This window comes from Puma concolor, chromosome C1 (genome assembly GCF_028749965.1).
Source record: "Puma concolor isolate L17-30 chromosome C1, mPumCon1.1.hap2, whole genome shotgun sequence".
Taxonomy (NCBI): Eukaryota; Metazoa; Chordata; class Mammalia; order Carnivora; family Felidae; genus Puma; species Puma concolor.
This window is the reverse complement of record NC_141674.1, coordinates 41,775,077-41,802,643: the sequence shown is the minus strand read 5'-3', so window position 1 is coordinate 41,802,643 and position 27,567 is coordinate 41,775,077. Positions and strand designations below refer to the sequence as shown.

At 36.8% G+C, this 27,567-nt stretch overlaps 1 protein-coding gene and 1 pseudogene across 3 annotated transcripts in view; both read left to right on the top strand.

Annotated features, from left to right (window-relative positions):
- The window catches only part of NRDC (nardilysin convertase), a 108,753-nt gene that overhangs the window by 26,424 nt on the left and 54,762 nt on the right, over positions 1 to 27,567 (top strand). For 2 of the 3 annotated variants that reach the window (XR_015254698.1, XM_025912297.2), the window contains exons 2-6: positions 19,361 to 19,667; positions 22,497 to 22,627; positions 23,538 to 23,607; positions 23,763 to 23,844; positions 25,167 to 25,320. Coding sequence is in view for 2 of the 3 variants with exons in the window: in XM_025912297.2 (XP_025768082.1) it covers positions 19,361 to 19,667; positions 22,497 to 22,627; positions 23,538 to 23,607; positions 23,763 to 23,844; positions 25,167 to 25,320 (744 nt within the window). In the remaining variant the exon portion in view is untranslated. The remainder of the gene's footprint in view (positions 1 to 19,360; positions 19,668 to 22,496; positions 22,628 to 23,537; positions 23,608 to 23,762; positions 23,845 to 25,166; positions 25,321 to 27,567) is intronic. The other variant, XM_025912298.2, reaches the window with a different exon arrangement.
- On the top strand, positions 581 to 6,153 carry LOC112872161 (S-adenosylmethionine decarboxylase proenzyme pseudogene; annotated as a pseudogene).

Genomic DNA, 27,567 nt, shown 5'->3' with positions numbered 1-27,567 from the left:
TATTATTATTTTTAAAAAATATTACTGGGGTGCCTGGGTGGCTCAGTTGAGTGAGTGTACGACTTTGGCCCAGGTCATGAATCTCCTGGTTCATGAGTTAGAGTTCCCTGTTGGGCTTTGCACTGACATCGCGAAGCCTGCTTGGGATTCTCTGTCTCTCTCTGTCTCTGGCCCTCCCCTGCTTGTGTGCACTTGCATTCTCTCTTTCTCAAAAATAAATAAACATTAAAAAAATAAAAATATTACTGCTCATTGACAATGCACTTGGTCACCAAGAGCTATGATGGAGATGTACAGTGAGATGAATGTTTTCATGCATGATAACACAACATCCATTCTGCAGTTCATGGATCAAGTAGTAATTTTGGCTTCTCTTATTATTTAACAAATACATGTTATAAGGCTATATCTGCCATAGATATTGATTCCTCTCTTGGATCCGGGCAAAAAGTAAATCGAAAACCTGCTGGAAAGGATTCATGATCTAGATGCCGTTGAGAACATTTGTGATTCATGGGAAGAGGTCAGAATACCTACAAGTACATGAATAGGAGTTTGGAAGAAGCTGATTCCAACCCTCATGGATGACTTTGAGAGGTTCAAGACTTCCATGGAGGAACTAACTGCAGATGTTGTGGAAAGAGCGAGAGAATTAGAAGTGGAGGCTGAAGTGTGACTGAATTGCTGCAACCTCATGATAAAACTTGAATGGATGAGGAGTTGCTTCTTATGGGTGAACAAAGACAGTGATTTCTTGAGATGGAATCTACTCCTGGTAAAGATGCTATGAAGATTGTTGAAAGGATAACAAAGTATTTAGATTACTATATAAACTTGTTGATAAAGCAGCAGTTGAGTTTGAGAAGATTAATTTAAAGAAGTTCTGGGGTAGGGGCTCCTGGGTGACTCAGTCAGTTAAGCATCCAACCTTGGCTGAGGTCATGATCTTGAGATTCATGGGTTTGAGCCCTGCATTGGGCTCTGTGCTGACAGCTCAGAGCCTGGAGCCTGCTTCAGATTCTGTGTTTCCCTCTCTCTCTGCCGCTTCCCCACTCCTACTCTCTCTCTCTCTCAAAAATAAAAATAAACATTAAAATTAAAAAAGTTCTGTGGATATAATGTTGTCAAACATTGTATGCTACAGAAAAATCCTTTGTGAAAGGAAGAGTCAGTTGATGCAGTCAACTTTATTGTCTTATTTTAAGAACTTGCCACAGCCAACCTGTGCTTCAACAGCCACCACCACAATCAGTTAGCAGCCATGAACATCGAAGCAAGACCTTCCACCAGCAAAAAGATTACGACTCACTGAAAGCTTGGGTGATGATGATTTTTTAGCCCTAAAAGTCTTTTTAAAAAAAATTTTTTTTTTCAACGTTTTATTTATTTTTGGGACAGAGAGAGACAGAGCATGAACGGGGGAGGGGCAGAGAGAGAGGGAGACACAGAATCGGAAACAGGCTCCAGGCTCTGAGCCATCAGCCCAGAGCCTGACGCGGGGCTCGAACTCACGGAGCGCGAGATCGTGACCTGGCTGAAGTCGGATGCTTAACCGACTGCGCCACCCAGGCGCCCCTAAAAGTCTTTTTAAATTAAAGTATGTATATATTTTTAGACAATGCTATTGCACACTTAATAGATGACAGCATAGTGTAAACATAACTTACATGCACAGGGAAACATAATTTACTTGACTCACTTTACTGTGATATTTGCTTTATTATGGCATCTGGAACTGAACCTGTAATATCTCTGAGGTATGCCTGTATGCAGTTTGCTCTTTGTTTTGTTTATGATGCTTTGTTTTAAAAAAGTTTTAAATTAGGGGCACCTGGGTGCCTCAGTGGGTTAAGTGTCTGACTTTGGCTCAGATCATGATCTCAGGGTGTGAGATTGAGCCCTGTGTCGGGCTCTGCGCTGACAGTGCGGAGCCTGCTTGGGATTCTCTGTCTCCCTCTCCCTGTACCTCTCCCTCTCTGCCTCTCTCTTTCTCTCTCTCTGTTTCTGTCTCTCTCTCTCTCTCTCAAAATGAATAAATAAACATTAAAACAATACTTGTAGGGGTGCCTGGGTGGCTCAGTCGGTTTAGCATCTGACTTTGGCTGAGGTTATGATCTCATGATTTGTGATTTTGAGCCTTACATCTGGCTTTCTGCTGATAGAGCAGAGCCTGCTTTGGATTCACTGTCTCCCTCTTTCTCTCTGCCCCTCCCGCGCGTGCATGTGTGCTCTCAAATATAAACATTAAAAAAAAAATACTTTTAGAACATTTTTTCCTTTTAGTTCTATAATCTCTCTGAAATTTATATGTGTTGAATGTAAGGAAGTAGATATTGCCTGTTTTTTCAGCATCATTTATGAATCATAATAAATGGTGTTGGCAGCAGTATTATAAAGACTGCTGTTTCTAGAATATCGTTTCATTGATCTGTAAGTGTTCCTGTACCAGTATACTGTTTGATTTCAATTCATTTAAAAGTTTATATTTTTATAATTGGTAAGGCTCTTCCCTCTCATTGTTTTCCCTTTTCAAAATGTTCTTGCCTTTTTTGTGACTCTTGTCCTCATGAATTTTAGAATCAGTGTGTATGTTATGTTGCACAAAAAATCTTGAGATTTTTTCATATTGGAATTGCCTTGAATTTACAGATTTCATGTGGGAAGGAATTTATATCTTTACAATATCAGGTGTTTTCATTCACCAGCATGGTATGATTAGTCACGTCTTTTATTTTCTTCTGCAGTTTTCTACTTTTCTGCATGTTGATTGTGTTGAGTAGTAGTGAAAAGAATGAGTTCTAGTGCCATGCTATTTGGGTTCAGTGTGTGCTAAGCTTGGGCAAATAAAAACCCCTTTTTATACTTTAGTTTTCTCATCCATAAAATGGGAAGAATAATAACTCATTAGGGTTATTGTGAGGATTAAATGGTTAAGACCTGTAAGTTAACACAATATGTTAGCTATTGTTATTAAGTGTATATTTAGGTATTTATAGTTTCTGTTGTTTTTGTGAATGGGGTCTTATATTTAAATCTCATTTTAATTGGTTTTGTTTGATATATAGGAAAGTTCATGATTTTTTGTTCATGGTTCTTGATTTGAATACTTTGTGGAACTCTGTTTCATACTAATATTTTTGTTTTCTGTTTTTTCATTTCTTTTAAGAGAGGGAGAGAGAGAGGCAGAGGGAGAGGGAGAGAGAAAATCTTAACCAGGCTCCATGCCCACAGTGGAGCCCAATGCAGGGGTCAGTCTCAGGACCGTGGGATCATGACCTGAGATGAATCAATAGTTGGATGCTTAAGCAACTGAGCCACCAGCTCCTTGTTTTGTTTTTCTAAATTCTTGCATTCTCTAGGTAATCATATATTTTGCAATGAATTCTTTTAGCTTTCAGTATTTTTGCCTCATAGTTCTATTTATTTATATCATAGATCTTTTTCATTGACTAGAACTTCCAATACAATGTTGAATAGAAGTGATGAGCTTCCACAGTATGGCTGACGACATAGCTAGTGCTCACTCTACTCTCTTTAACGGGGAAACAGCGGACTACAGGAGACTGAACTGTATCTGCCTCTATTTCCAACAAGCTCATGTTCGTTCAACTTTCACTCATGAAAAAAAAAGCCAGGAAAATTTTATTAATCCTTTTTTAAAAAAAATTAATATAAAATTATAGCAAAAAAAAGGAAACTGAACTTTAGTAGCACAACTGGAACAATCTGCAGCGACGGCAGCAGCGGTGGGAGAAGAGATTTAATTTAGTTGATTTTCTGTGGTTGTTGGTTGTTTGCTAGTCTCACGGTGACAGAAGCTGCACAGTTTTTCGAAGGGACTGAGAAGCTGCTGGAGGTTTGGTTCCACAGGCAGCAACCTGACTTAAACCAAATATCTGGGGATCTTCGCACTATCCCAAGATCCGAGTGGGACATACTTTTTGAAGGATGTGCAATGTTCAATCATAAGTGTGACAACTGACAAGCAGGAAGCTTATGTACTCAGTGAGAGTAGCACGTTTGTCTCTAAGAGACGTTTCATTTTGAAGACCTGTGGTACCACCCTCTTGCTGAAAATGTTGGTTCCTCTGTTGAAACTTGCTAGGGATTACAATGGATTTGACTCAATTCAAAGCTTTTATTCTCGTAAGAATTTCACAAAGTCTTCTCATCAAGGGTACCCACACTGGAATTTCCAGGAAGAAATAGAATTTCTTAATGCAGTTTTCCCAAATGGAGCAGCATATTGTATGGGACGTGTGAATTCTGACTGTTGGTACTTGTATACTTTGGATTTTCCAGAGACTCAGGTAATCAGTCAGCCAGATCAGACCGTGGAAATTCTGATGAGTGAGCTTGACCCAGCAGTTATGGACCAGTTCTACATGAAAGATGGTATTACTGCAAAGGATGTCACTTGTGAGAGTGGAATTCGTGACGTGATACCAGGTTCTGTCATTGATGCCACACTGTTCAATCCTTGTGGGTATTCGATAAATGGAATGAAATCGGATAGAACTTATTGGACTATTCACATCACTCCAGAATCAGAATTTTCTTATGTTAGCTTTGAAACAAACTTAAGTCAGACCTCCTATGATGACCTGGTCAGGAAAGTTGTGGAAGTCTTCAAGCCAGGAAAATTTGTGACCACCCTGTTTGTAAATCAGAGTTCTAAATGTTGCACAGTGCTTTCTTCACCCAGAAGATTGAAGGTTTTAAATGTTTTGCTTGCCAGAGCATTATGTTCAATGATTACAATTTTGTTTTTACCAGTTTTGCTAAGAAGCATCAACAACAGCAGAGTTGATAAGAACAAATGCAAAAAGAGAACACACATAGAAGGAGGTGGTGGCTGCTTTTTAGATATTGATACCAGGAGCCATGCTTTCCATAACCACCACCTTGTAGCTGCAGAAAGCCCTAGATGTAATGATAATGTAATCATTTTGAATTATATGCATTATTATATGAAGGAGTTAGATATCTTGCATGAATGCTGTCTTCTGTGTTTAGGTATCCTATGCCACTCTTGCTGTGAAATTGAAGTGCATGTAGAAAAAACTTTTTACTATATGAAACTTGACAACACTTGTGAAAACAATTCAATTTGGCTTATGCACAATGTAATATTTCTCCATGTATCATCCAAAATTCCCCACAGACAAGGCTTTTTGTCCTCATTAGGTGTTGGCCTCAGCCTAATCATCTGGGACTGTTCTATTAAATTGCTGCCAGGATTTTACATCCATTTACCTCCACTTTCCAGAACATATTCTCTACTAATATTACTGAAACCAATTTCTACTTCATACAGTTGTTTTTTGTAACAGCGTTTAAAATGTATCTTCCATGAGCCGAGTCCTCTTTAAGAAATGATTGCAGTTATCCATTTTGTGTATTACTATTTTAACATTATTGCTTCTTGTACCTGTACTTTTTTAAAAATTGATTTCATTCCTTGCCATGGTGTCTTGCCTCCTGACCCCCTCTCAATAAAGCAATACACTGTTAAAAAAAAAAAGTGTTGATAAAGAGCATTTTTTCCCCATGGCTCTTTAAATGGACTTGGTGTTGATTTATGAAAGATAACCCTCTATAAAGCTAAGGGCTTTATGTGTGTATATGTGTGTTCTTAATTTGTTGAGTAGTGGGTTTTGGATTTTTACTAAATTTTTATTATATAAATAATAATTGAACATACTTTTATTACAAAAGATTGAAAAGTACAGAAGTGATAGACTATAGACTAATTTTTAAAGCATGGAGATTCTTTGTATCCTGCTCTACTTTTATTCCTCTCTGTACATATATATGTTACATTTGGTTTATACCTTTATATATATTTAATGTGTACAGGTGTACACATACTTTTCTTTTTAATGTTTATTTTGAGAGAGTAAGAGGAGAGGGGAGAGAGGGGGAGAGAGACCAAGTAGGCTGCACACTCAGTGCAGAGCCTGACATGGGGCTCAATCCCATGAATTGTGAGATCCTGACATGAGCTGAAATCAAGAGTCTGAGGCTTAACCAGCTGAGCCACCCAGGTGCCCATATACACATATTTTTATTTGTTTCTATAAAAGTAGGTGTTAGATTTTATCTGATATTTTGTTTCATTTAGCAGATATTAAATACCTACCATGTATCAGGCATTAACCTTCTTCTGTTCATTCAACAAATCTTTAAATGGTTCCTAAGTGCCAAACAATATCTCTTAAAACGTTTACTAAGTGCCAGACAATGTCTCTGGTGCTGGGGATATGGCTGTGAAGAAAAAGAAGAGCTCTGCTCTCAGAACTAACATTCTAAAGGTGTAGACAATAGAAAGAAGGGAAGGAAGGGAAGGAAGAAGGGAGGGAGAAAAGGTAAGAAGGAAGGAAGGAAGGAGAGAGCCAAATGTTGAGAAAAAAGTAAAAGGATAAAAGAGCATAGAGATTGGGGTGCTATTTTAGATAGTGTGGTCAGAGAAAGTTTCTGAAAAGGGGAAATTTCAGTAAAGACTTGAACTAGGTGGAACAGTCATGCAAATACTGTACTTGGGATAGAGCTTTAGGACTGGGAGTAGCAAGCCCAAAGGCCCCAGTGTGAAGCCTGTTGGGAATGTTCTTGAAACAAGAGTCATTTGGTTAGAGCAAAGAGGATGAGGGAAGAGTGGAGGGAAAGCAGGTTGGAGAGGTAGTGGGTGGACAGATTATGTGGAGCTTTCTAGGCTCTGGTAACGATTTTGGATTTTATTCCAAGTATGACAGGAAGCCACTGATGATTTTTGAAAAGTGAAGTGCCTTGTATTAGTTGTTAGGATTGTTTTGACAAAATACCACAGACTGGGTGCCTTAAACAACAGAAATTTACTTTCTTACAATTTTGGAGGCTAGAAGTCCCAAGATTTGAGTGTCAATAGTTAGGTTTCTTCTGAGGCTTCTATGACTTACAGGTGGCTGCCTTCTTGCCCTGTCCTCATGTGATCTTTTATCTGTGTAGATACATCTGGTGTCTTTGTGTCCAAATGTCTTTGTCTTATAAGTATACCAGTCAGATTGGATTAGGGTTCACCTCAATGGCCTCATTTTAACTTAGTCATATCTCTTTAAAGGTTCTATTTCTAAATATAGTCACAGTCTGAGGTACTAGAGGTTAGGACTTCAACATATGACTTTGGGAGAACATAATTTAGCCCATAACACACCTGATCTGCTATTTCAGACTGCTGAGGATAGATTTTTAAGTTTATTTTGAGAGAGAGAAAGAGAGCATGCACGGCAGGGGGAGGGACAGAGAGGGGGTGAGGGTATCTCAAGCAAGCTCCATACTGTTAGTGTGGAGCCTGATGCAGTGCTCAATCTCACAAACTGTGAGATCATGACCTGAGCTGAAATCAAAGAGTCAGATGCTTAACCCACTGAGCCACCCAGGCTCCCTGTGATCTGTTTTGCAAGTGGAATGCTTAGGATTATTTTGAAAGTAGAATGCCTCCACCCACCCCCACCCTTTTCTTTTTCTGGTTTTGAAAATTTGAAGCTAGTAAAAAAAACACATTTTACAAAGGCTGTTTGGGGTGTTCCCCCCCACCCGATTTTTTTTTTTTTTTTACATGCCTTGATGTTTGCCTTTTGAAGATTCTGTGTCTTAAGATTTATCCTAGGATGCATTTCTTGACAGATTGTTCACATTCTTAGAAAATAGCTCTTTGATTTTAACATATCCTACTGCTGTTGAGTTGATTATTTGGCACAGAGGAGCATGACCTGACTGGCCTATTATTAATGAAGTTCCTTTGATTGTTACTTAAGAAATTTATAAGACTAATATTTTATTTTTATTTATTTTTTTAATGTTTATTTATTTTTGAGACAGAGAGACAGAGCGTGAATGGGGGAGGGTCAGAGAGAGGGAGACACAGAATCTGAAACAGGCTCCAGGCTCTGAGCTGTCAGCACAGAGCCCGACGCGGGGCTTGAACTCACGGACAGCTAGATCACGACCTGAGCCGAAGTGGGACGCTTAACCGACTGAGCCACCCAGGAGCTCCAAGACTAATATTTTATATATACAAAAGAGAACACACAGCGTTTATGGTGCATAATAAACCCCAAAATGGATAACCTATTACTCAACTTAAAACTATTTCATGGGGCGCCTGGGTGGCTCAGTCACTTGAGCATCGGACTTCGGCTCAGGTCATGATCTCGCGGTCCGTGAGTTCGAGCCCCATGTCAGGCTCTGTGCTGACAGCTCAGAGCCTGGAGCCTGCTTCACATTCTGTGTCTCCCTCTCTCTGCCCTTCCCCCGCTCATGCTCTGTCTCTCTCTCAGTCAAAAATAAATAAAACATTAAAAAAAAAACAAAAAACTTCAGGGGCACCTGAGTGGCTCAGCCTAAGTGTCCGACTTCAGCTCAGGTCATGATCTTGCAGTCTGTGAGTTCTAGCCCTGTGTCAGTCTCTGTGCTGATAGCTTAGAGCCTGGAACCTGCATCTGAGTCTGTGTCTCCCTCTCTCTCTGCCCCTCCCCAGTTCATGCTCTGTCTCTCTGTCTCTCAAAAATAAAGATCAAAATAAATAAAGGTCAAAAATTTTTTTAAATAAAAAACAAAACTAGGATCTACTTTAGTGTTCTGCCACATGCCCCTTCCTCTACCCTCCCATATTGTTTGCCCCCATAACTATTCTGAATTTTGTATTTATCATTCCTTTGTTTAAAAAGAAGTTTTATCACATGCATATGTATAGCCAAATATAGCCTTTCCTTTTCCTTTTTTTTTTTTTTTTTGGTTTTATATAAATGATATTCATATGGTATATAATCCTTTGTGATATGCTTTTTATACTCATATTTTTAATTTAAAAAATATTTATTTTTAAGAGAACATGAACAGGGAGGGGCAGAGAGAGAGGGAGACACAGAATCTGAAGCAGACTCCATGCTCTGAGCTGTCAGCACAGAGCCCCATGTGGGGCTCGAACCCACACACCATGAGATCATGATCTGAGCCAAAGTTGGACACTTAACTGACTAAGCCACCCAGGTGCCCCTATTTTTTTTTTTTTTTTTAAGTTTACTTATTTATTTGGAGAGAGAGCGAGAGACAGAGCTTGGAGGGAGGGGTAAGAGAGAGGGAGAGAGAGAGAATTCCATGACCTGAGCCAAAACTAAGAGTTGGACACTTAACTGATTGAGCCACCCAGATGCCCCTACACTTATTATATTTTTAAGATTTACCACATGTGTAGCTTTTTGTTGGATTATGTAGTTTCCTGTATTTAAACATTTTTTTAAAATCTTTATTATTTATTTTTGAGAGAGAGAGAGAGAGAGAGAGAGAGAGAGTATGAGCAGGGGAGGGGCAGACAGAGAGGGAGACACAGAATCCGCAGCAGGCTCCAGGCTCCGAGCTGATAGCACAGAGCCTGACGCAGGGCTCGAACCCACAAACCCTGAGATCATGACCTGAGCCGAAGTCAGGCGCTTAACTGACTGAGCCACGCAGGCGCCCCTGTATTTTTCTGTATTATAATATTATGTGAAAAAGAAATACATTCTTTGAACATACCACAGTTTCTCCATTCTGCTGTCACTAGACATTTGGGTTATTTCCATTTCAGTTAATAATTGAGCGTCTTGCCCTGAGTCTCTCCCTACTTTCATTTTTTGGTGTGGAGTTTAGGCTTCCTCCAGGGCTTCTTGGGAAGAAGTAATGTTTTATCATGTATATTTAGGTAGGCCTGCAGTTCTCCTTTCTATTTTCTCCATTAGTCTAATTAAATTTACTTATTGTTTTCTAATAATTTCTAAAAACTTCTGATCTGCTAACAGTGTCCTTTTCTATTTTCTGAGTCTGTCATGATTTTATTCTCAAAACCAAAATGAAATATAACTTTTTCGGTTATTTAAATGTGATTTTTGGTATGAAAGTAGGTAAATCTATATGTTCAGTCTTTCATCTTAAGTCATCTTTCTTTGCACATTATTCTTCCCAGTTTCTGCTAGACTGACTTTTTCTTTTTCTTTTTTTTTGTCTTTTTTTCCTCCCCTTTATTTTATTTTTTTAACTATTTTAATATGAAATTTATTGTCAAATTGGTTTCCATACAACACCCAGTGCTCATCCCAAATACAATCCAACTCTTAAAACAAGTTAGACTAACCTGAAGGCCTGTGTCTCAACTACTAAGGGATGAAATTAGTAGTGAGAGGGCTTCTTGCCTGAATAGGAACTAGTGTTGTGAGTTTATGTGTAAGTGGTCAGGAGAGCAGTGGCTCAATATGGTGGGTGTGGAGGCCTACTTTTCCTTAAAAAACCTCACAGGCTTTTTTCATCCTAACACTATTTTTTTAAATTCATTTTGCTACTTCAATGTTAGATGTAATCTAGATGTTCAGATGATAGTGTAAAATATGGAAAAGCAGAAAAATAAAAACCACTCATTTAACTACACAAAACCATCCATTGGGTATATTTTAATATATTTCTTTCTAGGGTGTTTCTTAAGCACTTATTCTAATGGCTTTGGTCATATTACATGTGTGCATAATTTAGTGAGTATTTTATTTTTTTTTATTTTTTATTTATTTTTTTTCCTGTTTGTATTTTTTTTTTATTTTTTTTTTTTATATATGAAATTTATTGTCAAATTGGTTTCCATACAACACCCGGTGCTTATCCCAAAAGGCGCCCTTCTCAATACCCATCACCCACCCTCTCCTCCCTCCCACCCCCCATCAACCCTCAGTTTGTTCTCAGTTTTTAATAGTTTCTTATGCTTTGGCTCTCTCCCACTCTAACCTCTTTTTTTGTTTTTTGTTTTTCCTTCCCCTCCCCCATGGGTTCCTGTTAAGTTTCTCAGGATCCACATAAGAGTGAAACCATATGGTATCTGTCTTTCTCTGTATGGCTTATTTCACTTAGCATCACACTCTCCAGTTCCATCCACGTTGCTACAAAAGGCCATATTTCATTTTTTCTCATTGCCACGTAGTATTCCATTGTGTATATAAACCACAATTTCTTTATCCATTCATCAGTTGATGGACATTTAGGCTCTTTCCATAATTTGGCTATTGTTGAGAGTGCTGCTATGAACATTGGGGTACAAGTGCCCCTATGCATCAGTACTCCTGTATCCCTTGGATAAATTCCTAGCAGTGCTATTGCTGGGTCATAGGGTAGGTCTATTTTTAATTTTCTGAGGAACCTCCACGCTGCTTTCCAGAGCGGCTGCACCAATTTGCATTCCCACCAACAGTGCAAGAGGGTTCCCGTTTCTCCACACCCTCTCCAGCATCTATAGTCTCCTGATTTGTTCATTTTGGCCACTCTGACTGGCGTGAGGTGATACCTGAGTGTGGTTTTGATTTGTATTTCCCTGATAAGGAGCAACGCTGAACATCTTTTCATGTGCCTGTTGGCGATCCGGATGTCTTGTTTAGAGAAGTGTCTATTCATGTTTTCTGCCCATTTCTTCACTGGGTTATTTGCTTTTCAGGTGTGGAGTTTGGTGAGCTCTTTATAGATTTTGGATACTAGCCCTTTGTCCGATATGCCATTTGCAAATATCTTTTCCCATTCCGTTGGTTGCCTTTTAGTTTTGTTGGTTGTTTCCTTTGCTGTGCAGAAGCTTTTTATCTTCATAAGGTCCCAGTAATTCACTTTTGCTTTTAATTCCCTTGCCTTTGGGGATGTGTCGAGTAAGAGATTGCTACGGCTGAGGTCAGAGAGGTCTTTTCCTGCTTTCTCCTCTAAGGTTTTGATGGTTTCCTGTCTCACATTCAGGTCCTTTATCCATTTTGAGTTTATTTTTGTGAATGGTGTGAGAAAGTGGTCTAGTTTCAACCTTCTGCATGTTGCTGTCCAGTTCTCCCAGCACCATTTGTTAAAGAGACTGTCTTTTTTCCATTGGATGTTCTTTCCTGCTTTGTCAAAGATGAGTTGGCCATACGTTTGTGGGTCTAGTTCTGGGGTTTCTATTCTATTCCATTGGTCTATGTGTCTGTTTTTGTGCCAATACCATGCTGTCTTGATGATGACAGCTTTGTAGTAGAGGCCAAAGTCTGAGATTGTGATGCCTCCTGCTTTGGTCTTCTTCTTCAAAATTCCTTTGGCTATTCGGGGCCTTTTGTGGTTCCATATGAATTTTAGGATTGCTTGTTCTAGTTTCGAGAAGAATGCTGGTGCAATTTTGATTGGGATTGCATTGAATGTGTAGATAGCTTTGTGTAGTATTGACATTTTGACAATATTTATTCTTCCAATCCATGAGCAAGGAATGTCTTTCCATTTCTTTAAATCTTCTTCAATTACCTTCATAAGCTTTCTATAGTTTTCAGCATACAGATCCTTTACATCTTTGGTTAGATTTATTCCTGGGTATTTTATGCTTCTTGGTGCAATTGTGAATGGGATCAGTTTCTTTATTTGTCTTTCTGTTGCTTCATTGTTAGTGTATAAGAATGCAACTGATTTCTGTACATTGATTTTGTATCCTGCAACTTTGCTGAATTCATGTATCAGTTCTAGCAGACTTTTGGTGGAGTCTATGGGATTTTCCATGTATAATATCATGTCATCTGCAAAAAGCGAAAGCTTGACTTCATCTTTGCCAATTTTGATGCCTTTGATTTCCTTTTGTTGTCTGATTGCTGATGCTAGAACTTCCAGCACTATGTTAAACAACAGCGGTGAGAGTGGGCATCCCTGTCGTGTTCCTGATCTCAGGGAAAAAGCTCTCAGTTTTTCCCCGTTGAGGATGATGTTAGCTGTGGGCTTTTCATAAATGGCTTTTATGATCTTTAAGTATGTTCCTTCTATCCCGACTTTCTCAAGGGTTTTTATTAAGAAAGGGTGCTGGATTTTGTCAAAGGCCTTTTCTGCATCGATTGACAGGATCATATGGTTCTTCTCTTTTTTTTTGTTAATGTGATGTATCACGTTGATTGATTTGCGAATGTTGAACCAGTCCTGCATCCCAGGAATGAATCCCACTTGATCATGGTGAATAATTCTTTTTATATGCCGTTGAATTCGTTTTGCTAGTGTCTTATTGAGAATTTTTGCATCCATATTCATCAGGGATATTGGCCTGTAGTTCTCTTTTTTTACTGGGTCTCTGTCTGGTTTAGGAATCAAAGTAATACTGGCTTCATAGAATGAGTCTGGAAGTTTTCCTTCCCTTTCTATTTCTTGGAATAGCTTGAGAAGGATAGGTATTATCTCTGCTTTAAACGTCTGGTAGAACTCCCCTGGGAAGCCATCTGGTCCTGGACTCTTATTTGTTGGGAGATTTTTGATAACCGATTCAATTTCTTCACTGGTTATGGGTCTGTTCAAGCTTTCTATTTCCTCCTGATTGAGTTTTGGAAGAGTGTGGGTGTTCAGGAATTTGTCCATTTCTTCCAGGTTGTCCAATTTGTTGGCATATAATTTTTCATAGTATTCCCTGATAATTGTTTGTATCTCTGAGGGATTGGTTGTAATCATTCCATTTTCATTCATGATTTTATCTATTTGGGTCATCTCCCTTTCTTTTTGAGAAGCCTGGCTAGAGGTTTGTCAATTTTGTTTATTTTTTCAAAAAATCAACTCTTGATTTCGTTGATCTGCTCTACAGTTTTTTTAGATTCTATATTGTTTATTTCTGCTCTGATCATTATTATTCTCTTCTTCTGCTGGGTTTAGGCTGCCTTTGCTGTTCTGCTTCTAGTTCCTTTAGGTGTGCTGTTAGATATTGTATTTGGGATTTTTCTTGTTTCTTGAGATAGGCCTGGATTGCAATGTATTTTCCTCTCAGGACTGCCTTCGCTGCGTCCCAAAGCGTTTGGATTGTTGTAATTTCATTTTCGTTTGTTTCCATATATTTTTTAATTTCTTCTCTAATTGCCTGGTTGACCCACTCATTCTTTAGTAGGGTGTTCTTTAACCTCCATGCTTTTGGAGGTTTTCCAGACTTTTTTCTGTGGTTGATTTCAAGCTTCATAGCATTGTGGTCTGAAAGTATGCATGGTATAATTTCAATTCTGGTAAACTTATGAAGGGCTGTTTTGTGACCCAGTATATGATCTATCTTGGAGAATGTTCCATGTGCACTCGAGAAGAAAGTATATTCTGTTGCTTTGGGATGCAGAGTTCTAAATATATCTGTCAAGTCCATCTGATCCAATGTCTCATTCAGGGCCCTTGTTTCTTTATTGACCGTGTGTCTAGATGATCTATCCATTTCTGTAAGTGGGGTGTTAAAGTCCCCTGCAATTACCACATTCTTATCAATAAGGTTGCTTATGTTTATGAGTAATTGTTTTATATATGTGGGGGCTCCGGTATTCGGCGCATAGACATTTATAATTGTTAGCTCTTCCTGATGGATTGACTTTTTCTTTTTTTTTTGAATAAATATAGTATGTAACATTGTGTAAGTTTAAGGTGTATAGTATGTTACTTTGATAAATTTTTGTATTGTAATATTGCTGATACGGTGATGTTTGTCACCTTACCTAATTATAGTACAGTATTTTTGTTTATATTCATTATACTGTGTGTAAAATTGCTGTGGCTTATTTGCTACTCATTATAAGTTTGTTCTCTTAAACACTATCACTCTTACTTCCCACCCCTAACCCCCATCCCCTTACAACCACCATTTTATTCTCTTTTTTACAGGTTTAACCTCTTTAGATACCACATATAAGTGATATATGTTTATCTCTGACTTATCTCATTTAGTATAATGTGCTCAAGTTCTGTCCATTTTGTCCTTTCACATGGCTGAATAATATTCCATTGTGTGTGCATACCACATCTACTTTATTCATTCAATCATTGATGGACATTTGGGTTGTTTCCATATCTTGCCTATTATGAATAGTGCTGCAATAAACATGGCAGTGCATATATCTTGTTGAATTCCTCTTTTCATTTCCTTTGGGTATATGCCCAGAAGTGGAATTGCTGCATTTCATGGTAGATCTAATTTTAATATTTTGAGGAACCTCCGTATTGTTTTTCATAGTAGTTGGACCAATTTGTATACCTACCATTAATGTTAAGGGTTTTCTTTTCACCACATTCTCTCTAGCACTTGTCTTTTGTTTTCTTAATGATAGCTATTCTGACAGGTGTGAGATAATAGCTTATTGTGGTTTTTATTTGTACTTCACCGATAACTATGATGTTAAGCATCTTTTCATGTATTTGTTGGCCATTTTGATGTTCTCTTTGGAAAAGTATCTAGTTCTTCTGCCCTTTTTAAAATTGAATTGTTTTTGTCATTAAGTTGACTTTTGTTCTTTATATATTTTGGATATTAACACCTTATTCAGTATATGGTTTGTAAAAATTTTCTCCTGTAGGGTGTCTTTCATGTTGTTAGTTGTTTCTTGGTCTGTACAGAAGGTTTTGGGTTTGATATAGTCTAATTTTTTTTTTTGCTTTTGTTGTTTGTGCATTTGGCATTGTATAGAAAAATCATTGCCAGGGACGTGCCTGGCTGGCTCAGTCAGTGGAGTGTGCAAATCTTGATCTTGGGGTCATGAGATTGAGCCCCATGTTGTGTAGAGATTACTTAGATAAATAAATAGATGTAAAAAAAAAAAAGAAAAGAAAAATCATTGCCAAGACCAATGGTGGTGAGCTTCTTTCCTACATTTTTTCTAGGAATTTTATGGTATCAGGTCTTATATTTAAGTCTTTGATCCATTTCAATTTCTCTGAACGGTGTGAGGTAGGGTCCAGTTTCACTGCTCTGCGTATGTTTCTCCAGTTTTTATAGTGTCATTTGCTGAAGAGACTGTCCTTTCACCATTGGGTATTTTTTTTTTTTTTTTTTTTTTTAAATTTTTTTTTTCAACATTTATTTTTCGGACAGAGAGAGACAGAGCATGAACGGGTGAGGGGCAGAGAGAGAGGGAGACACAGAATCGGAAACAGGCTCCAGGCTCTGAGCCATCAGCCCAGAGCCCGACGCGGGGCTCGAACTCACGGACCGCGAGATCGTGACCTGGCTGAAGTCGGACGCTCAACCGACTGCGCCACCCAGGCGCCCCTCACCATTGGGTATTTTTGGTTCCTTTGTTGAGTATTGTTCACCATATATCCAGGGATTTAATTCTGGGCTCTCTGTTCTGTTTTACTGGTTGATGTGTCTATTTCTGTGCCAGTATCATACTATTTTTATTACTATGGCTTTTGTAGTATAGTTTGAGATCCAGGAGTATGATACATCTGGCTTTGTTCTTTTTTCTCAGGATTGCTTTGTCTATTCAAGGTCTTTTGTGGTTCCACACAAATTTTGGGATTGTTTCTTCTATTTCTGTGATGAATGAATGCCTTGGATATTTTGATGGGGATTGCATTGAGTATATAAATAGCTTTGGGTAGTATGGCCATTTTAACAATATTAATTCTTCTGATCCATGATCATGGGATGGCTTTCCATTGGCATCTTTTTAAATTTCTTTCAGCAAAGCATTGTTTTCATTGTACAGATCTTTCACTTCCTTGCTTAAATTTATTAAGTATTTTATTGTTTTTGATGCTAATGTGAATGGGATTGTTTTCTTTATTTCATTTTCAGGTGCTTCGTCATTACTGTAAAGGAATGTAGTTAATTTCTGTATGTTGATTTGTAGCCTGCCAGTTTACTGGTAGTTTTTGGATTGTTTTTTTCGGATTTTCTCTAAGATCATATGTTCAGCAAATAGTAGTGGTTTTTAATTATTATTTTATGATTTGGATGCCTTTTTTATCTTTGTCTTTCCTAATTGCTCTATCTAGGGCTTCAGTACTATATTGAATAGGAGTGGTGAGAGTGGACATCCTTGTTTCTGACCTTAGAGGAAATACTTTCAGTTTTTCACCGAGTATACAGGCATACCTCATTTTATTGCACTTCACAGATACTGCATTTTTTGCAAATACAGGGTTTGTGGTAAAGCTGTGTCAAGCAAATCTTTTGGCACCATTTTTCCAACAGCGTTTGCTCACTTCATGTTTCTGATAATTATCACAGTGTTTCAAATGTTTTTATTATTATAATTGTTATGGTGATCTGTGATCAGTGATTATGATTTGCCGAAAGCTCAGATGATGGTTAGCTTTTTTTTTTTAGCAATAAAGTTTTTTTTTTTTTTTCAACGTTTATTTATTTTTGGGACAGAGAGAGACAGAGCATGAACGGGGGAGGGGCAGAGAGAGAGGGAGACACAGAATCGGAAACAGGCTCCAGGCTCTGAGCCATCAGCCCAGAGCCTGACGCGGGGCTCGAACACACGGACCGCGAGATCGTGACCTGGCTGAAGTCGGACGCTTAACCGACTGCGCCACCCAGGTGCCCCAGCAATAAAGTATTTTTAATTAAGGCATATACATTTTTTTCTAGACATAATGTTATTGCTTAATAGGCTACAGTATAATGTAAATATAACTTTTATGTGCACTGGGAAACAAAAAAATTCATTTGACTCACTTTATTGTGATATGTACTTTATTGTGGTGGTTTGGGATTGGCCTGTATTTCAGAGGTAAGCCTATAATGTTAGCTGTGAGTTTGTCACATGTGGCCTTTATTATTCTGAGATATGTTCCTTATATGCCCAGTACATTAAGGGTTTTCATCATGAGAGGATGTATTATGTATATAATATACAATGCTTTTTTTGTGTGTATGGAAATGATCATGTGATTTTTGTTTTTCATTTTATTGATGTGATGTATTACATTTCTGATTTGCATGTATTGAACCTCCCTTGCATCCCAGGAGTAACTCCCACTTAGTCATGGTGTATATCCTTTTAATGTATTCTTGAACTCAGTTTGCTAATATCTTGATGAGAATTTTTGCATCTGTATTCATTAGGCATATTGGCCTATAGGTTTCTTTATCAGAGTAATGGTAGGTTCATAGAACTGGTTTGGAAGTGTTCCCTCATCCTTGTTATGTTAGAAGAATTTGAGGAGGATTTGAGGTGTTAATTCTTCTTTAAATGTTTGGTAGAATTCTCCAGTGATTCTGTCAGGCCAGAGTTTTTTGTGTTGGGAGTTTTTTGATTACTGATTCAATCTCTTTGTTATTGGTCTGTTCAGATTTTGTATTTCTTCCTGATTCAGTCTTGATAGGTTGTGTTTCTGAAATGTATCCATTTATTCTAGGTTAGGTATTTTATTGACATTGCATATTTTTCTGCTGTGATCTTTGTTATTTCCTTCCTTCTGCTAACTTTGGGCTTAATTTCTTATTTTCTAGTTTCTTGAGGTTCAAAATTAGGTTGAGATCCTTCTGATTGTTTAAAAAAAAATTTTTTTTTTAATGTTATTTCTGAGAGAGGGGAGAATGAGCAGGGAGGGGGAGGGGCAGAGAGAGAGGGAGACAGAACTCAAAGCAGTTTCCAGGCTCTGAGCTGTCAGCACAGAGCCTGATGCAGGGATTGAACTCACGAACTGTGAGATCATGACCTGAGCCAAAGTCAGAAGCTTAGCCGACTGAGCCACCCAGGCGCCCCTCATTCTGAATTCTTACATGTATTTATTGCTATAAACTGTCTTCACAGAAGAGTTTTTGCTGTGTTCCACAGTATTTGATATGTTGTATTTCCATTTTCATTTGTTTTGAGATAATTTTTTATTCCCCTCTTGATTTCTTCTTTGACTTAATTGTTTAGAAGTATGTTGTTTAGTTTCCACAATTTTGTAGAACTTCTCACTTTCCTTTTGCTGTCAATGAGTAGTTTCATACCATTGTAGTTAGAGAAAATAGTTGGTATGATTTCAATCTTAAATTTGCTAAGATTTATCTTGTAGTCTATCATATGACCTGTCCTGGAGAATGTTCTATGTGCACTTGAGAAGAATGTGTATTGTGCTGCTGTTGGATAGAATGTTCTGTATGTCTATTGAGTACATTTGTTTTTAAGTGTGGTTCAATTCGAATGTTTCCTTGTTGATTTTCTTTCTGGATGATTTGTCTATTACTGATAGTGGGATATTGAATTCCCCTATAATTATTGTATTGCTGTCTATTTTTCCCTTAAGATTTGTTATTATTTACTTAATATATTTTGTTGCTTGGGTGTTGGGAGCACGCATATTTACAATTGTTACATCTTTTGATGAACTGACACCTTTATCATTATATAATGACTTTCTTTGTTTTGAAGTCCATTTTGTCTGATAAAAGTATGGTGGGGCATCTGAGTGGCTCAGTAGGTTAAGTTGGCTTTGGCTCAGATTATGATCTCATGGTTCGTGAGTTTGAGCCCCGTGTTTTTTTTTTTGTTTTGTTTTGTTTTTTAAATTCTGCTAAGATGATTACTTGTGTGACGTAATGAATAGCTGACTCAAAATGTTTGTGATTTTTTTTTCCTCTTTTTTTTAGGTACATCAAATTACGGAATGGCTTGCAGGCACTTTTGATTTCAGACCTAAGTAATATGGAAGGTAAAACAGGAGATGCAACAGATGATGAGGAAGACGACGAAGAGGAAGAAGAAGAAGACGATGACGACGATGATGATGAAGATTCTGGAGCTGAAATAGAAGATGATGATGAAGAGGGTTTTGATGATGAAGATGAGTTTGATGATGAGGATGAACATGATGATGAGGATCTTGATACTGAGGATAATGAATTAGAAGAATTAGAAGAGAGGGCAGAAGCTAGAAAGAAAACCACTGAAAAACAGGTGTGAATCTTGTTTATTATTATGTCTTTTTCTGATTTGGAAATTCTTTGGGATAAGTCCTAAATTCATGTTTTATTTCTTAATGTAAAGAAGGAAGTATATATTTATCTTTTGATCTTTAGTAAAGGTCTATTTATTCTGTATAAAAATAATATTTAAAAAACATTTTGCTCTGATTAGGAAAGTATAAAAGCTCATTATAGAAATGAATGGAGTATGGAAACCAATTTGACAATAAATTTCATATATATATAAAAAAGAAATGAATGGAAAATAAAGAAAAACTCAAAATGTAATGATCTCATATCATAAGTCTTAGAGGTGTTCACTGGTAATATTTGAGGATCTGTGCAATTCTTAGCTTGGAATACAGGGATAGGAGAGTATATTATCCTTGGAGGGATAGTGTAGAACAGGGTAGTGTAGAATTCTCACCTGGGCCTATGGTTCTAAGCATCCTCATGGATAATTTCCGCTTAGTAATTTCATGTATTTTTTCTCTTTTTATGGGGAGGCACCAAGTAAGTTGGAGGAATTGAAATAAAAATGGGCAGTTGAACTTTGACTCTTGAACAATGTGGGGGTTAGGGGTCCCCATCCTCCTGTGCAGTTGGAAATCCATGTATAACTTTTGATTCACCTAAAACTTAACTACTAATAGCTTACTTTTCCCTGGAAGACTTACTGATAACACAAACAGTTGATTAACACATATTTTGTATATGTATTATGTATTGTATTCTTACAGTAAAGTGAGCTAGAGATAATGTTATGAGGAAAATCGTAAGAGAAAGTACATTTACAGTGTTGTATCTATTGAAAAATATAAGTTAAGTGGACCTGGGCAGTTCAAACCTATGTTGTTCATGGGTCAAGTATAATAACAATAAGTAAATATATCAATAGGGCTTGATAAGGAGAATTTTCCTCTCTAGATATCTTTTAAAGAATGCCTCCATTTTGCAGTAGGGAGTACCTACATTAGAGGATAATATTTTGGAGGCATTATAGTGGGATTGATCAGCAAATGTTTGTTAAAGCTAGTTTCTTGAATACTGATAATATATTCAACATGGTACAGTCAACATACAAATGAAGTAAGGTTCATATTATTAAGACTAAAATATAGATGTCAAATGTATTCTACCATAAGGTGGTCAGCCTTCAGAGATAAAAAGATGTGAGATATAGGTAGTGTAAATATGTTATGAGTAAATCCTTTTGATAGTCACTCTTCCTGGAAAAATTACTTTCTTAAAGAAGATTGTACCAGTTTTTTCACTTTTTTGTTGAAAGGGGATTGAGTCATGTTTGTGAGAAGCTATTTGCCCCTTGCTATGTAGATTATGAGTAATGCCTGTTTTGGGGTAACATGTTAGGACAAGTGGTTTTAGTTGGAAAACTTTAGTCATAAAAACCAAAATACTGAAAGGAAAAAAATATATATACATATGCCACTTGATACTTTGTATTAAGGTCTTTATAAATAAATTGGGAACTAATACATTAATTTAAAATAGATCTCATAATTCCAAATAGAGCAATAATAGGAAGAAATTATATAAGTCACAAAGTGAAAAGAACACTGACAGTCAGGAAACCTGAGTTCTAATTCTGGCTCTGTCTCTATCTGGATGGTTTTACGCCTTTTCATTTTCTTATTTCTAAAACAACAGGATTAGATTATATAGGTAGTTATTTTTTTAAGATTTTATTTTTTCTTTAAGTAATCTCTCCCCCAACATGGGACATGAACTGAAAATCCTGAGTTCAAGAATCACATACTCTTACTGACTGAGCCAGCCAGGTGTCCCTAGATTATATACATAATTTTTAAGTCCTATTTTAGCTCTAAAACTGATTATGTTGTAACTTAATAAGTGAATATTTCCTATCTAAAAGTTTCCTTCTATATCTGTTAGCAACTTTTCCATACTTTGGATTTCTTTATATCATCTGTCAACTGATAAGTAAAACTCTAGGGTTAAAGACTTGTTTTGACAGCTGATTTTATTGTCAAGACATAGTAAAATACTTTAGATTTATTATAGGGGTTGTAAGCCCCTTTGACTAATGAAGATGTGCATCCAGTATTTTGGTACCCCTTTTTATTTTGCTTAGGTGGATCAAACTCTAAATGTTTACCTTTTTTAGAACAGCAAGATCAGATTCTAGTGCTCATTTAAAAATGGTTTAGATGCTGCCTTTCTTTTCTGAAAACTCAGTTGATATATTCCCTCATAAGATATTGATTGCTAATGTTCTAGATCGTATTAGAAAGGAATGCAGGAACCTAATGTAGTTTGAAGATGAAATCAAATTGTTTATTCAGCTGCAGTGGTTATACTAGTGAAAGGAAAGATCCTATGACTGATTGTAACATTGGAAATGATTTATATTCATGAATGAATAAGTGTATGCAAAAGGGAAATAGTCTATGTAAGAGATGGCTTAAAGAGTAGCTTAGGGTTTTTCAGTGATTTTATGGTTTAATTTTTATTTGAAAAATGTGGATCTTGTTTAAGGTAAATATGAAAGTTAATAAAAGAAGCGGGAAGAAATAATTTTGAGGTTTTTGGAGAACATTTACCTAATTAAGAATTAACTACTTACCTGAGGCATCATTTTTAGCCCTCTCCATCTTCATCTTCCCAAAAGGAAGTTGTTCTTGATCTGAAAGGTTTGATAAACTAACAAAGTTGAAATTTAAGTATGATACATACAGAATTATGATTTGTTCAGGGTTTTCTTAAGTCAGTTCTCAAGTATGAATTTCTCAAGTATGAATTTCTTGGGTAGATAATTCTCAAGTATGAATTTCTTTTCTAGCAATCGCAGAGCCTGTTTTTGCTGTGGTCAAAGCTGACTGATAGACTGTGGTTTAAGTCATCTTATACAAAAATGTCTTCAACCCTGGTCGAAGCAAGAAATCTTTATGGGGTAGTTGGAGCTGAAAGCAGGTTAGGCACCTATTAAACATCCCAGAACAGGTTAGACTGTAGTTTGAAGAAGTGGATATTCCCCTATTTTTTAACTGAGTTTATGTGCCTACAACTTCAAAATGGGATTTACAGTGTAAAATGAGGCTGTTTGGTTCTTCTGTAAACATATTTTCCATTTATGACACATGGTCAGGCTTTATGCCAGGTACATGCTATTTTTTTGAAAGCTCTCTTTTTAGAGGAGTAACCATTTATCAAAACAGTCTATATCACCAAATGTTAGCCTTTTAAAATTGACATTTCTAAAATGTGGGGAAAGCTAATAATTCAACTTCCTATCCTCAAGGATTCAAATAGACTATTTTCCTCTTCTGTTTTGTGTCTTTTAATTTACAATCACATAATGGTATACCCTAATCATTTTTAGTGCATAATTTGGTATACCTGTTGGCCATCCATTTTGTTAAAAACTCTGATTTGCCCAAGGTATTGGGAGAATACCTACTGATCAGATATATGTTCTGTATATCATCAATAAGAAAAGAAGAACTAAAAAGCCTCTTTAAAGTTTAGTTCTGTAGTTTTTTTTAATAAAGACTTTCTTTTTTAACCATTTACTATCTTTATTAAATGTTTTCCTGACATGTTATTTTTTACCCTGTTTTAATAAAAACAAAATTTTCTGAGTAACATATTGAGAAGTCTCACCTCTGATAACTGAGTTACTGAACACATAGTCGTTAATTGCTAAGATCTTTAGAAATAATCTACCTAGATAAATTATTTCTGCAGATTTCCAAAATCTATTAAGTCAGGAAACATACTTGGTTCGGAACTCTGAAATGCTGGCAGGAAATAATATTTGGGTGGGCTGGCTAGTCCCCTTTCCTTTTTTTTTTTTTTTTTCTGTTTCTGCTTTTTCCCTTAGGTCTGCACCTGTTCAGCATTTGGGAGGATGGCAAGAGGAGGAGCAGCAGGGTGAAACTGACACAGTTCTGGTGAGTTTCACTATGCTGCTCCTCCTGATTCTCAGGGAAAGAATTTTGTTACTTTCTGTTGGAAACATCCATCTCCAAGTGAATCCTTAATATGTGATGACAGTGTTATTCCTTTAGGATTGACTCACTATTTGCATGTGTTCTACTTACTCCAGTCTGCAGCGGCTCTTTGTGTTGGAGTTGGGAGTTTTGCTGATCCAGATGACCTGCCTGGGCTGGCACACTTTTTGGAACACAGTAAGATCTTTACAGAATATTATTCCTGAGTGTGTTTTTTCCTCCAAATTTGTACAAATTGATTTTAAAGATAAATAACTGGTTTTATAGAAATGTGATATGTTTAATAAGAGAAAAGACTAAGAAAAACATTTATTTATTTAAAAAAAGTTTTTTAAACATTTATTTTTGAGAGACAGAGACAGAGTGTAAGTGGGGCAGGGGCAGAGAGAGAGAGAGGGAAACAGAATCCGAAGCAGACTCCAGGCTCAGGGCTGTCAGCACAGAGCCCGACACTGGGAAGAACTGTGAGATCATGACCTGAGCAGAAGTTGGACACTTAACTGACTGAGCTGCTCTGACGCCCTGAAGGAAAAACATTTATTAATATCATAGGGGAAGACTTAATTTTAATCTCCTTGACTGTATAATTTTGTGGATTAGAATGAAGCCCACCTATAAAACTATTTTAAAATGTAGATTTTATTATTGTTCTGGTATGGTAAGGCCAACAGATCAGGAGATAGTTGCCCATCTCTAAGAATCTTATAACCTTGGGAAGGACTGCCTCTTCCAGGGTAGCAATGCCCCAAGCTGTCAAACATTGGGAATACAGAAAATAAAAAGGCATGATTAATACCAAAACGAAACAAAATCTTCAGTTTAATTATGAATATACCTAAATAAAACCTGTGTGGTTGCTGTACGGTTATAAATTTAAGTCTATATTTGTTTTCTTGAATTATTTATTTATATTCTGATTTTCTAAGCTATTTGAGGGTAAACATGCACCTTAGGACTTTCATAGTAACAATCTGCATATATGCTAATACTTACATTTTAACCTTTTTATAAATATTTTTAAAAAATAAAGTGCTTAGGGGCGCCTGGGTGGCGCAGTCGGTTAAGCGTCCGACTTCAGCCAGGTCACGATCTCGCACTCCGTGAGTTCGAGCCCCGCGTCAGGCTCTGGGCTGATGGCTCGGAGCCTGGAGCCTGTTTCCGATTCTGTGTCTCCCTCTCTCTCTGCCCCTCCCCCGTTCATGCTCTGTCTCTCTCTGTCCCAAAAATAATAAACGTTAAAAAAAAATTTTAAAAATAAAAAAATAAAAAAAAATAAAAAATAAAGTGCTTAGTTTTTTTAGTATAAAACTAATAGATGAGCATTATGGAAAATTACAAAAGCAGAAATATAATGAAGAAAGTATTATCCAGGCATAAGCATTGTTAGTATGTTGGTATATTTCTTCTGTTTGTTTTGTTTTGCACATGAGAAATTTCATTGTTGATAATAACATTGTCTACATCTTTGTGTTCTTTGACTTTGTGTTCTTTCCACTTAGTGGTATTCATGGGTAGCTTGAAATATCCAGATGAAAATGGATTTGATGCCTTCTTGAAGAAACATGGGGGTAGTGATAATGCTTCAACTGATTGTGAACGTACAGTCTTTCAATTTGATGTCCAGAGAAAATACTTCAAGGAGGCCCTCGATAGGTAACTAACTCAAAATGTATTTTTATTTTAATTATCTAACGACATTTTACAAATGGAGACATTGGGCATTTTTCTATGGTATTTCTTTTCAAGCTGTATTCTAATTCTGTAGAATTGTCATACTTTATCTGGAGAAATGAGCAAACTATTAAATGCACCTTGGCTCTTGTTCTGTAATATACTTAGTCTTTGTGTTGAAGATTACACTGAAACCCTTAAACACCTTTGAGTTTTATAAATAATGTATACTCTATTGGCTCATTATTGCGATTATTTTTTCTAATTTAGTAGAAAATATGGAAAAACAGAAGCAAAAAAGGGGTAAGATTGTTCCTAATTTGATATCTAAGGATAACTATGGTTAATGGTTTTGTGTATGGTCGTCTATATTTTTAAATGTATTTAGGATTATTATTCATATTCTTTTATATTTTTATTTTAATTTTTAAATTTTAATTTCAGTATAGTTAATACACAGTGTTAAATTCATTTCAGGTGTACAGTATAATGATTCAACAATTCTAACTATTACTAAGTGCTCATCAAGATAAGTGTATTCTTTTTTTTTTTTTTTTTTTTATTTTTTTTTTTTATTTTTTTTTTTATTTTTTTTTTTTATTTATATATGAAATTTATTGTCAAATTGGTTTCCATACAACACCCAGTGCTCATCCCAAAAGGTGCCCTCCTCAGTACCCATCACCCACTCTCTCCTCCCTCCCACCCCCCATCAACCCTTAGTTTGTTCTCAGTTCTCAACAGTCTCTTATGCTTTGGCTCTCTCCCACTCTAACCTCTTTTTTTTTTTTTTTTGTTCCCCTCCCCCATGGGTTTCTCTTAAGTTTCTCAGGATCCACATAAGAGTGAAACCATATGGTATCTGTCTTTCTCTGTATGGCTTATTTCACTTAGCATCACACTCTCCAGTTCCATCCACGTTGCTACAAAAGGCCATATTTCATTTTTTCTCATTGCCACGTAGTACTCCATTGTGTATATAAACCACAATTTCTTTATCCATTCATCAGTTGATGGACATTTAGGCTCTTTCCATAATTTGGCTATTGTTGAGAGTGCTGCTATGAACATTGGGGTACAAGTGCCCCTATGCATCAGTACTCCTGTGTCCCTTGGATAAATTCCTAGCAGTGCTATTGCTGGGTCATAGGGTAGGTCTATTTTTAATTTTCTGAGGAACCTCCACACTGCTTTCCAGAGCGGTAAGTGTATTCTTAATCCCCTTTACCTATTTGACCCATCCTCTTACACACCTCCCCTCAGTAGTTAGTTAAGCGTCTGATTTTTGAGTTGTCCCTTTTCTTCCCTTTGTTTGTTTGTTTTGGTTCTTAAATTCTACATATGAATGGGTCCTTTTTATATTTTAAACAAGACCTATCATTTTTATACATCATGATGTAATTTATAAAACCTAATTTTAAGGGATTGTGTGTTATTTTTATCGCATAAGGAATAACATAATCTGTTTAACAAGTTACATATGATTGGTTAGTTGAATTGTGTTCAGTTTTTAAAAAAAAAATTTTTTTTAACGTTTATTTATTTCTGAGACAGAGCGTGAGTGGGGGAGGGGCAGAAAGAGAGCGGGGAGGGACACAGAATCCAAAGCAGGCTCCAGGCTCTGAGCTGTCAGCACAGAGCCCGACGCGGGGTTCAAACTCACAGACCGTGAGATCATGACCTGAGCCGAAGCCAGACGCTCAACTGACTGAGCCCTCCGGGCGCCCCTGTGTTCCGTTTTTAGTATTTGTAATGCTGTGATGAATATCCTAATCTCTGTGCACATCTTTAATTATTTTTTAATTAAGTTCTAGGAAGTAAAATTGCTGAGTATATTTGCATGTGTATTTTTTTTCATGCATGTGTATTTTTTTTACATGTGCATTTTTAAGGATTTTTTCTTTTTTTGAATTTTTTTGAATACTTCTATTACTTATTTTTTAAAATTTACATCCAAGGTAGTTAGCATGTAGTGCAATAATGGTATCAGGAGTAGAATCCAGTGATTGATCTCCTACATCTAGCACCCAGTGCTCATCCCAACAAGTGTCCTTCTTAATGTCCCTTGCCCATTTAGCCCATCCCCTCTCCCACAACCCCTCCAGCAACCCTCAGTTTGTTCTCTATATTTAAGAGTCTATGTTTTGTCCCCTTCCCTGTTTTTATATTACTTTTGCTTCCCTTCCCTTATGTTCATCTGTTTTATATCTTAAATTCCACATGAGTGAA